Source organism: Rissa tridactyla, chromosome 11 (genome assembly GCF_028500815.1).
Source record: "Rissa tridactyla isolate bRisTri1 chromosome 11, bRisTri1.patW.cur.20221130, whole genome shotgun sequence".
NCBI classification, from domain to species: Eukaryota; Metazoa; Chordata; class Aves; order Charadriiformes; family Laridae; genus Rissa; species Rissa tridactyla.
Genome location: NC_071476.1, coordinates 5,519,995 through 5,532,119, shown reverse-complemented (window position 1 = coordinate 5,532,119; position 12,125 = coordinate 5,519,995). Strand labels below are relative to the sequence as shown.

Below are 12,125 nucleotides of genomic sequence, written 5' to 3'. Positions count from 1 at the left end.
CCTCTAAAAATCACTTAACACTGAAAGCATCAGACAAGTTTCAGAGACTACTCTGAACATACACTGCTTCCACCCATGCTTCAGAATGCTGTCACCAAGTACTATACAGCATGATTAGGCAGCCTTAGCCCTTCAAATCTTCTCTTTATGACTAGGAAAAGGAAGCTAGTTCTCAACTCAGAAGCTTAACTAGCCCCATCTGCAAAAGAAGAGGGATACAAAGAGAAAACAATTTTCAAAAATGAAAATTACTTTTATTTTTCACTTTGATACCCAGAAGACTACAACAGTTCAACAAGGTAAACATAACAGTTATACAAAACATATGGTAAGTATTTACAGACTTAACTGTACAAAATAATTTAAAGTTTACAAAAGTTTCATGCAACTTTTGTTGACTGACACAGTCTAGGAAATCTCCCTGGAGAAGCATAAAAGATCTTCAAATTTATTTACTTATTTAATGGTTCAAAAAAAGGATGCTGCAAGGCTTCATCAAGAGTAATTCTTTTGGCTGGATCATATTCCAGCATCCTGCGAACAAGGTCAAACAGACTTTGATGATCCGTGTCTTGGCAATGCATGAATTCCTGAAAGAAAAGAAAAAAAAAAAAGTATTTTAGAGAGATCTTTCACAACTGCCAATCTAACAAAACAATAAAAATGTTGCCTCCTACCTTTAAAGGCTTACAGCGTCTCCTAACATATCGTCCTGCAGAACTGTGTTCATCCCAGTCCAATTGGTCATGGTGAAAATAATGCTTTCTGCATGACACGGAAAATAATTTTAAGATAGTGTCAGTGTGTAAAGTTCTAAGAAGTTCTGAAACACCATAAAGGTGTTCCTGCAAATCCCTCTACATTTAGGAGCTAGCACCTCTGTTAGCTAATATTTATTCGGAGACCTGTTGCTTTTATATTACCATTGTCCCAATATTTAGAAAACAGGTCCTTCAGTATTCCAATCAACAAAGCAGCCACCGAAAACATCATTTCCATTACTGACATTTAAACAGATGGATGCTTTCAGGTATTCCAAGAGAACAACTTGGTCTCATCTGCTACTAACAAAAAGACAGCTTGTCATCTATCAACTTTTAAAAAACATTTCTTATAAAATCTGCACAGTGTAAAATAGTTGCTAGCCACTTGAAAAAAAAATCAGACATTGCCAAACGTCTTTAAAAAGTGTGTCGCCAACACACAAGACTGACTACCAGTGCAAACTATGTTCTGAGAAATCCACACCTCAGCATCACGTTAACACTGCTATATAAGTAGCGTTTGATTTTTAACTGCTACCTGAATCTATGCCAAGTGCGCTTTCGGAGTTTTTTTTCCCATTTTTCAAAACGCATTATCAATCAGTTGGACAACTGTAAAAAAAACTAAATACACTAACCAACCCAGATTGTTGGAATTCTACTACAACACGAGTTACAGGATTATCTAGATTAGCTGGCAAGAGCACAACTTATTTCAGAACAAGAATGGACCATCAAATCTCATGGTCTGGATTCAGACATAGGGGGTTAGGGGAGAACCCTGTGCTGGCTGCTTCTCCTTGCAACGGAAGCGGGAACCTCCTGCTGCATGTACCTATCTTTGAGGAAGACAGAAAGATCACTGAGGCACATGTCCAAGGGATATGAAGGGACGATGAAAGGGGTTGGCAGCTGTATTAGCAAGACAGGACCCTCTTTCCTCTCAATATGTATCTTCTGATGACAGCAGGTTCTTTATTCTCACAGTTTATAGAAGAATGGGTGTCTAGTACTGTTCTGGTACCATACCAAACTTCGCTTTAAAGACTTAAGAATATTCATAATCAGTTAATGTTCAAGAGGCTGACATTTTGGTTGCTGGCAACTCAGACTAAAATCAGGAAGGATTACTACTGTCAGCTATTTAATTCACCTACATCTCACATGATTTCTTGCAACAGAATAATAGGTAACAAGAAACCTGGAAGTCTCTTTGTTGATCATCAGAAGCTCACAGCTAGCAACGGAAACTTAAAAAGATTTCTCTTAACACAGGAAAATATTGGGCAACTTACTTCTGTGATGAACTTACCTGGATTTCTTGATCATGTGAGTTGGCAGAGGCCCTAGTATTCTTTCCATCATTGCTAAGTGTTCTTTACTGTCATGTGTCTGTGTGGAAAAAGCAATGAAAGCACTTAGCACATTTTTCTACTCTCAGCCACCTGGGCACAACACCCATCTACAAACAGGATGTTTGCCAGAGTACCATCACAGTATCTTTATACATTATCACCTTAAATTATTACAAATAGATTACGCAACGCAGCTTGTAATATAGCACTTTCCACAGTTAAGATGGCCCCTGAACAACAGGGTTCATAAAACAAGTTTTGTACGAGTATGTTTTCTTTACTCTTAATTCCAATATTATCTTCAGAATCTAGACAGGCTTCTTCATATAAAAAAAACCCACAACAGATCATCTTAAATAGTCCGAAGGAGATATCCCAGCCATCTAATTATCATGTGTGTGCTGTCTTTACAATCTCACCTATATAATCCTCAAAAAGCCTGTAAGGTCATGCCTTATACAGTAATAGTTAAGTACACATTATTAAAAGAAACAAAAACGTTCAATTTGACTTTATGTACATACCTGAAACACTGTAAATCCTAGGTAATACTCAATTAGAATACAACCAATACTCCAAACATCACAAGGCTGAGACCAACCCAGTGCTGCAAAAGAGGCAAAGTTTACATTTTACTTTTTAATATATTCTCAAAACTTGTAAGCCACAAAGCACATGCCCAGTTTCCACGCATTTACTGATGCCCATTTTCCCCACACACACACTTCTCCTCAAACCTTGTTGGGAGAGGAACATGTTTGGACTTCTGTTTTCAGAATGTTTCTAAACTGTTTTAGAATATTTCTTTTACTGTTTACTCTCAAGAATTCTAACATCGCTATCTGTGAGAGAAGACATTATTACTAGAAGCACAAGCAACTGCTGCAGTTCATGAAATAAAGACATCCAAATTAACTTCAATTAACTGTCAGAGGTTTAAAAATCTTTACTGACCTAAAATAACCTCAGGAGCTCTATAATGTCTTGTAGACACCAATGTGCTGTGATGCTCATCATCAAAAGTCGCACTTCCAAAATCAACGACTTTGATGTCTGTGTTTTTTAAAGTGCGCTCATCTCGCTTCTGCAAGAAAATCAAAATGCTATTTGTTAGTATTCTTCAAAAACATGCTTAGGCAAAAGGTATTCATCACATTATGTTAACTGGTATTTTGAAGAGAAATTAAGATAAAATGATAAAAGTTAAACCTCCGTAACAAAACACTCCTTCCAAATACATCAATTCCTATTCAGGTCAAGCTCCAAGAAAGAGAAGCTGGTAAAGTGATTTAATCCGAATATTCAAAACAGCCGAGTAAAGGCCCTTCCCACAGTAACAGAGCTCCTTTCCTCTTTTGTTAACTTTCAAGTTAACTTCAGTTAGTTGTTATCTGTCTTAGGTTTTTCTATCCATTGGTGCATGCACTCATTTGTGTAATTTTATCTCTAAAATAAAAAAAAATAAAATCAAGCCTTATGCATACACTAAAGGGACTGAAATCCATATTACTCCTGTCTCTAAGAAGGTTTTATACTTTGAAAAGAGAGCAGCAACATAAAAAGAAACTTGTATTTCTGCCACTGTGAGAAGTGATTTGTGCAGACAAGTTCCTATCCCAACATTGTGCCTTAGTGTTTTCTCCAGTTCAGTTTGAATCAGAGCAAAAGTTACTTGCTTAGCAAAAAGTCAGTGTATCTCAAAGAGCACAAAAAAATTCCAGGAAATGTAACTATCACTTGATGTTTCTACACATACTTTTTTTAAAAGAAAAGTTCAGATGAAGACAGAAGTAGCCCAATGCAAGTTGGGAGAAACAAAGAACAAACTTACCATTTTGGCATTGTACTTCACTATGTAATCAGACTCCACAAACAAGATGTTTTCAGGCTTTAAATCCGTATGAGTTAGTTTATTATGGTGTAAAACTACAAGGAAGAAAAGAACAGTATGCCATAATTAATACATTTATTTCCTATAGGAAAAAAAAACAAAAAAATATTTGGTAAGAGTATCGTGATTTACTTACAGTTTATAGATTGGCAAATTTGATAAGCCATATTTCTAATGTCATTAATATGAAATGGCAGAAAGCTGTTTTCCTTAATAAAGTCGTAAGTACTAAGTCCCAGTAGCTCAAAAACAATGCAAACATGGCCATGATGATCAAACCATTCCAGCATCTGGACACAGCGGCTTAAAAAAAAAAAAAGAAAAAAGAAAACTCTATTTATTGAATTATTACCTTTCACAAATCCTTGGTATGCTGACTATGCTGATTTTATACTTACAAAGTGCTGCTTGGATCCATGGTGTTTAAGTGTTCCAATACCTGTATTTCTGAACGGGCTGCTTCCCGATATCTACCAACATTTTTCACAATTTTAACTGCTACATGCATTCCTCTCCTTTAAAAGAAAGTAAAACATCACAAATTGAACCTACTATTGTTAAATACCAACAACCCTAAAGCAGCTCAGTTTTATAAAAGAAACACAGGAAGATTAGAGGTCATAAAGAATTATAAATTGGATTACGGGAATTTGACTTAAGCACATTGCACTTAAGCAGAACTGTTTATATTTATAAAGAAACATAATACCAATCTTTCCTTTGTCAAAGACTCATAGCATATGCTAAATTAACTACTATTCAGTCTTATTATCTCATCTAAGGTAGAGTAAACATCAGGAAACCACTTGCAAGACCATTAAAAAAAAAACTTAGCAAAGTTCTAATTTGAGGAAAGCACTGCAGAAATTTGGCTTTTTTCCTCCAACTTGCACTTGTTCTCATTCTTTTTCAGTGCTCCTACGGAATTTAATAACTTTTGAAGTTTACATTCGGAGTATTTTGTACTATTGAAAACTGATGCACTCAGTGTAACATTCAAAATGTAAGGCTATTACTCAAATGGAACAGATACACATAGTTCATTCCATCCCATTTACCAACAGACAATTTTTAACTGTGTCTATTAGGAGTCTAATGACTTAAGAATACGGTCTCGCCTCATAACACAATCTTGAGCTCCTGAACTAAACTTGAGAAGCGACAGAAGAAACCAAAGGCAGAGGAAAAAACGCTAAAACCACGTCACAGAACTGCAGATACAGAGCATATGGTTAAAATAATCTGAGGTTTACGAACTGCTTAAACCTCCTAGCACATACAGAATTAGTGGAGATTCCATCAAAAAAACAACTGTGCATTCAGAAAAAGTTCAAAGGGTAATTCTGGTTTTGGAGACTGAGAAAAGAAATTTACAGCTCGACCAATACCAAGCAGTTGCTTTCATGAAGAAACAAATCTACTTTCTCAGCATTTCATTGCACCATCTTCTAAAAGTCAGTCTCTCAAATCAATTTTGTACTCTTTATGTACCCTCAAATTCTCCAGTTACAGAAACAGCACTTGTAGAACCAACAGAACACAATGAAGCAAAACATAGCGCTCTCCCTTGAAAAAGGGCAGATGACATCTATTCATTAATTAGTAGTTTGCACCACATGGTTATACAGCTTGTATAGAAAGAAAAAATAGGATAGTTATAAAAAGGTTTAATTTTGAAAGAAACCCTTTCTAGGCAGGTGCTTCCCAAGAAAAACATGGTTAAGGAAGTTTATTGTTAAGGACAGATTCTCAAATCCTTAGAAGTTTTCAACTAGAAATAAGCTTACAAGGTAGCTCTCAAAAACGGTGTAATTTCTTTCTAAAATATACCGCAACACTTGATTTTAACTGTGACTTTCTTTTAAAGAAAATGACCCTGAGCTTTTAGTTTTTGAGCCAAGGAGTGTCTTTTGTCATGAGATCCACTTATAAAAGATAACAGACACTTACATATCATGATCTATGCACTCCACAACTTTTCCAAAAGCTCCTTCTCCTAAAGTCGCAACAATTTCATCTAAAAAGAACAAACACAAGTTAGAACTATATAACTACTTAAACAAGAATGAATATTATTAACGTAGATTTAAAAATGTGCCATTACAAAAGCATAATTACTTTAAATCTCAGCATCTGTATGCATTATTTTATTGGACAGGTGTCATGAAACAGTTAGCCAAAAAACTATCTCTTGTTCTAATCTCAAGATTCAAGTTCATTTACTAATTGGAACTTTTTGAACACAGTATTTAAATTCTACAGAAAAGAAGATATGCAAAAAAACAAAAAAGCACAAAAAAAACAGAACAAAAAGAGCAATGAAGATTTCTTTAGCCCCCCTCCTCTGACATACTATTCTAAACAGATTTTTTGCTGAAAAGTTTTTAAAAAGTGTTGAAAAATGTTCTATACATCTTGCTCTTAGAACGTCTCCACTTTCACAGATCAGGTGACCCTCCTCATCATCCTCTACACTCCTGGATCTTTTCCTTCGGTGACTCTTCTGGAAACGGCACCAAGATCGTCCAGCCAATCAATATATCAGAGTGAATTCAGGGCAGAATACGCAATTCATTCAGCGGGGAGATATTCAGGCATTCAGTTACACACCAGGCCACGAACAGTTGGCAGGAGCAATTTCAAATTCAGTCCCCAGAAATTCACAGGGCACAGTTTATGTTACAGAAGAAAAACATGGCAAGGAACAGATTTTCAGATAAATACTTAAAGTGATAAAGCAACAGAAAAAACAACACAATTTTGTCTCTCAAACAGTGGCTTAACTGAAGACAGATTAAGAATGCAACATCACTATTTCTAATACTTTGCTAGCAAATAGCAACAAACAGTATTTATTTACAATCTAAACTTACAGTCAGGTCAAATATGTCTATTTTTAAAACATACACTTTATAGAATCTAAACATTAAAAAATATAAAGTAATTTTACTTCTCTCGCGTTTAGGGAGAGAAGAAAAATTATTCTGCAGTCCTTAATTTGCATTGCATAACCTAATACAAGTTGCTGTTTTCTATTGCAGAAATGTGACATAAAACACCTGGAGCTGAAGATGCATCAGTGTGCATCATGCCAATACTAAGAAATTCACAGAGGATGCCTTCAAAGGCAAGCAGCAAACTTATCCCATCTTCAGTAAGACATTAGTTGCCATTAGCCAGGCACTTGGCTTATCAAAGTTTTCTGGAATCAGGTGTAGAACTGTAGAGCTCGTTCATATCAATTTACTAGACATGCATGTTTCATAGCTCCAATTAAGCTCACATTAAAAAGGCATGTCACTTTAGTTACTTTTAGTAATAGGATATATGGCAACTCACAGTCTACCTGAAAAAACATAGTTCACTATGCTATAAAACCAAAAAGGGACAACTGTACTTTGAAACAGGATAGTTACGTGTTTTCAATTTTGAGATAACATTTTTCTGATTAATCCCAGAGACCTTAACTACTAGCCACCTATGTTCCCACTGTATAACTAAATAATCCCACCCCCCACCCAACACTCTGATCCAAAAGTCTCAAGTAAGAACATATTCATGTTGCTCACAAATGGACTCAACTACAAACCCTTTCTTAATAATACATTATTTCTTAAAGTACTGTGACCAGGAATTGAAGTTCTAGCCACTCACTTAAGACGTCTATTACCACTAATTCATTAATAGTAAAGTTAAAAATTACTCATACCGAATGCGATTGGTGACTGGAGCAATGATGTCTCTTATGCTTCCTTTTATGACTACTTTTCCTGCTCCGACCAGAGGATTTGCTATAGTGATGATGGTGACTCTTTTCATAGTCTCTGTGATAATGCCTGTGGTCATATACTTCACAGAAGTCATTTCTGTATTCCTCAACATATCTCCGGTCATGATGGTCTCTTTCATTTATGGCTCTATCGTCCAAATAATGACTGAAAATATATTTTAAGTGAATGTTCTCCACTTCAAAAACTTGAGGTTCCAACAAGATAAGTGACTTGAGCTGAGTTAGAGTTACATAGTATGTCTTTACATCAAGAATGTTCTCTAATTGACTCCCTCCCCAAAAACAGTGGAGCTTTTGATGTTACTTTATTAGGAATCTAACAACATTGTCAGTCTCAAATACATAGCAGCACATGAACAATATAGAATTCATCCGCAGTTTGCACAGTAAATAAGAAACTCAAGACTCAAAAAGGAGAAACACTTCCTAAAATATACTGAGTAACTCAATTACAATCTCCAAAGTCACAGGATAAAACTCCATACAGCAACAATCCCCTTCTATGCTTTCAAAGTTCAAAGTGTTAAAGATAAAAACTGGAGACTGAAAGAAGTAGCATTGTTCTTAGTGCTCTGCATTAAACATTAAAATCCTCAGAGAGTATCTGGATCAAGGATCTTCTGCACAGAAAAAAAAACCTTTAAGAAAGCTGGTGAGGCCAAGAGCCGCCATACTGCTGTACACCCACCTACCCTTCCAGCATTTTATAAGCATCAGTATGAACTTTTAAAAGAATTCCATGGGACCTTCTTCTCAAGCAAAAAAAAAAACAAACCACAAATAGAAAAAAACCACATCTTTCCAGTAAAAACAATTTAGAAGAAAAAGCAAACCACCTCCAAATTAGTAAGAGAAACTCATACTTACCACTGTATTAAATGATTAAACAAACCTTCTCTTCCTTATGTTTACATTATGTAAAGGCATACTTTTTACTTGAAGTTTAATATTGAACGTGTTCAATACCAATACTAAACTGACAACAATGAAACAAACATTTACTTGTTTTTATTAAAGAATTTCTATGTAATGGTTCAGGTACTGTGTTAACAAAACCAACTACCTCTTGTCTTAAAGTAAGCCAAACCTTAAGGAATTGCCAACTTTGGGCACTCAAACACTCTTATCCTGAAAATGCATTTGTTTTAGACACGACAAGAAAAATTAGTACTACTCAATTCAGAGTTTTATACCTTTCTGAAATGTGATTTGGTTTATAGTGCTTGCTTTCTTGTCCACTGCTGTGGGACCTTTTCCTGCGTTTACGGCTGCTACTGTGCTTTCTTTGATCCCAGCTCTTTCTGTCGTCCCATTCAGCACAATGAGATTGTTTTGAATGACGCATCTGTGACTGAAAAAAACCAAATCAACAAAAAACATAAAAGACAAAAGCATTACACTGGTATCTGTAGATGCAAGTCAACTACTGCAGTTTGATCAAATATGACATAACTAGAAAGAACCATTTCCTCAAATAATTCTTTTCCTCCGCTTCCCCCACATATTATTTTGGTTTGGCGAGTAGACACAGCTTTCTCATCCTAACACTTTAACACTGTTACGAAACACAAATCAAGATTAAATAGGCCAACTCATCTTCACTTAATAGCTTCAAACATGTCATAAAGCCCATTTTAAATAAACTCTCAAGTGACTAAACAGAATCATTTCCTTAAAAAGTCTTCTGTTGGAGAGAGACCTTAATCTTCAAACATTCCCTCTGACAAAACCTGGATTTAGTTCTTCATATTGTACATAAGTTACTACATGAAACTCAAATACGCACAACCAGTCTAAAAACTTCTATTTACAAATCACTGTTAAATAAACACTTTTTAAAGTTTTAGCAACAATTAACTCTGATATACATAATTCTGTAGTACTATGAGCCAAGCCACAATTTTTGAACCCTATTAGCATGCAAGTATGCGGGTGCTTTACAATTAAGCTGATTCACCAAAGACAAAACCCACCAGCTTCCGTTGCTGGATGTTAGATGCAGAAATTCTGTGTTCAAACAGGTACATGCACAACTGAAAAAAAAAAAGAAAAGAAAGTAAAGCACAGCTGTAGAATTAAAGAGTATAGCAAAACCAACCATTATTTGTTTACTCTTCTTTGGCAGAGGTTTTTGAAAATAAGAATAAACTACAAATTTATTTTAGTATATTCTGAAGAAAGAACACACGACAAGTTAAGTTTCCTATACTAAGCAGTGACAGCAAGAAAAGCAGTTTAGAAACAAGGATAGCACTAAAAAAAAAAGTAATCATGATTGTGCAAATTTACACAGAACAACGTTGGTTGCCTCTCTATCAACTGCAGGCATTAAGAAGGAAACTTTTAGAACATGTAAGTGGCAAGCCTGTTCTGAAAAAGAAGTTTCCTGATACTTTCATAATATTTGTGACAGGCTAGTAGTTAAAAATAAACCACAACAGACACCTGTACCAACGTTTTTTATACAGAAATCTGGTTTTAAAATACAAATACGATGCAAACAGAGTAACAAAAAATAAGTGACTGGTACACCCTTTGAGTCAGTCATGATCTAGGTCTTGTAAAAAAATCTTATTCACTTATGATACATTCATAAGAAATGAAAATATGAATATACTGAATGACAGACAAAAATGCCTGAAGGATAAAGAGGAAATTAAGACAGATTAGTGTTTCATTTACATGGCTGAATTTCTTTTCTTCTTACCCAGCTCCAATGCCATTTTCCTCTATTTTCAGCCTATGTAACTCACATTATGAAATGCCCTCAGATTGCAGTTATTTTACTTTTGAGGTGAAGAGTTCCCCACACACAGTGAACTGAGGATTTTACTTATAACTGCCTTTTTTTTTTCTTCCCCATCTAGTAGAAAGCAAGCTGCATTAATACTCTATAGTGGACAAATATCTAAATAAAATCACCATTGAAGTGTTGTGCAGAGGGGGACTTGGAGGGTGGGAGGACAGACAATTGACACAGAAAACTGGAGAAAAGGTTTAGTTGAAGTCTAACTGCTGCTTAACTACAGTCAAGTGCACAGAAAATTACTGGAATTAAGGCGGAAGTTGCAAATTCTGCCCCTAAAGGAGCCAAGTAAATGCAAATGAGAAGGAAATTGTTAGAATCGGTCTGTGCAAAGCCCGAAGTGGCCACAACCCGTTTTGCAGTAGGAGCCACCTTAAGTTTTTTTTACTATCGTGCACTCCCTCTAAATTTATGCACCGAAGCGCTTGACTTATGTAATACTGACAGCTGACACGAACATATGCATTCCTATATGGCATGTAGTCCTAATCCATATCACAGGCCGTTTTCACTCCCACACTCTGCCATACGGTTTCTCAAATAGAAGCCACAGACCTTTTGTTAAAAAAAAAAAAATAAATCCATACATAAAACGCCTCAGGAAGGACACAAGCGTCCTGCCATAAGCTGCCTACGCAGCAATTTCTAAACGTCTCTCCTCGAAAACTTGGCAGGCGGTACGAATCGGAGGAGGTCAAAGGCCTAATCTTTTGAAATGCCCAAAGTCCGCCTAACCAGGCCGATCTGAGCTGTCCGGGGCCCAGACAGGCAGGAGCAGGTTCTACAGAAGACACCCACTACCCCAACCCACGGCCACGAAGTCCAGAGTTCCGCGCCATTTCTTCCCTCGGGAGGCCTCTGGAGCCATGGCGGGGAGGGGCGGGTGGGGTGACTCGTCTCCTTTACCGTCTGGGCAGGCGCCAGGCACCTCCGTGCAGGCCAGGCTGAACAACCCAGCTGCCCGGCTCCCCCTCAAAAAAAAAATCACCCACCACACAGGAGGCCCCAGCTCAACCTGTCCCCCCCACCTCGCCCCTCCACAGAGGCCTTCTTCGCCACAGCAAACCCTGCCCGGGGGGTCCTGTACCGAGAATCCCTCCTTCCACCCCAACATCGCCTCAATCAACCCCTCACGCAGGGCTCTACCCTCAACCTGCTCGCCGAGCCGCGGGGGCGACGAGAGCAGGCCCTCCCCCCTCACCGACCCTCTGCTCCCCCCTCCGCTTCGCCCCCCCGGAAACTCAAGAGGGAGAAGAAAAAAAGGAAGAAAAAAGGGAAGAAAAAGAAAAGAGCCCGAGGAGGAGGGCAGCCCCCGCCACTTACAGCCGAAAAACAAGGCGAGCGAGCCCCGTGTCCGCCCTGCGCGCACAAACAAAATGGCGGCCACGACCGAGCGCGCACGAAATTCCTTCCTCCTCTCCTCCCTCGCGCTCTCCCCCTCTCGCGGTTTCTCGGCGGCGTGACGTTTGGCGCACGGAGGGAAGGCCCCGCCCCCTGAAGCCCCGCCCCCTGAGGCCCC

At 37.6% G+C, this 12,125-nt stretch overlaps 1 protein-coding gene across 5 annotated transcripts; it reads right to left on the bottom strand.

Annotated features, from left to right (window-relative positions):
* Window positions 1-232: 232 nt before the first annotated feature.
* CLK4 (CDC like kinase 4) lies at window positions 233-12,071 on the bottom strand. Of its 5 annotated transcripts, none has more exons than XM_054217363.1 (14): window positions 11,930-12,071; window positions 9,774-9,833; window positions 8,994-9,151; window positions 7,720-7,945; window positions 6,423-6,513; window positions 5,961-6,027; window positions 4,409-4,525; window positions 4,147-4,313; window positions 3,951-4,045; window positions 3,074-3,203; window positions 2,644-2,726; window positions 2,077-2,156; window positions 678-765; window positions 233-590 (listed from the first exon to the last, which is right to left on the bottom strand). In XM_054217363.1, the coding sequence occupies exons 2-14, from the start codon at window positions 9,825-9,827 to the stop codon at window positions 453-455; spliced, it is 1,494 nt and encodes a 497-aa protein (XP_054073338.1). In that variant the 5' UTR covers window positions 9,828-9,833; window positions 11,930-12,071; the 3' UTR covers window positions 233-452. The 5 variants fall into 5 exon arrangements, 4 of the variants coding, with proteins under 4 accessions (XP_054073338.1, XP_054073339.1, XP_054073341.1 ...); XM_054217364.1 differs by having other exon boundaries at window positions 8,994-9,145; XR_008468848.1 differs by lacking the exons at window positions 233-590; window positions 11,930-12,071 and adding an exon at window positions 924-1,061 and having other exon boundaries at window positions 692-765.
* Window positions 12,072-12,125: the final 54 nt, after the last annotated feature.

Excerpts from the sequence above, each read along its gene's own strand:
- CLK4 (XM_054217363.1), bottom strand. The coding sequence starts at position 9,827 with ATGTACCTGTTTGAACACAGAATTTCTGCATCTAACATCCAGCAACGG. Across the intron at positions 9,152-9,773 it reads ACATCCAGCAACGGAAGCTG|TCACAGATGCGTCATTCAAA; the intron begins GTGGGTTTTGTC and ends GGTTTTTTTCAG. Across the intron at positions 2,727-3,073 it reads AGCTCCTGAGGTTATTTTAG|CACTGGGTTGGTCTCAGCCT; the intron begins GTCAGTAAAGAT and ends CCTCTTTTGCAG.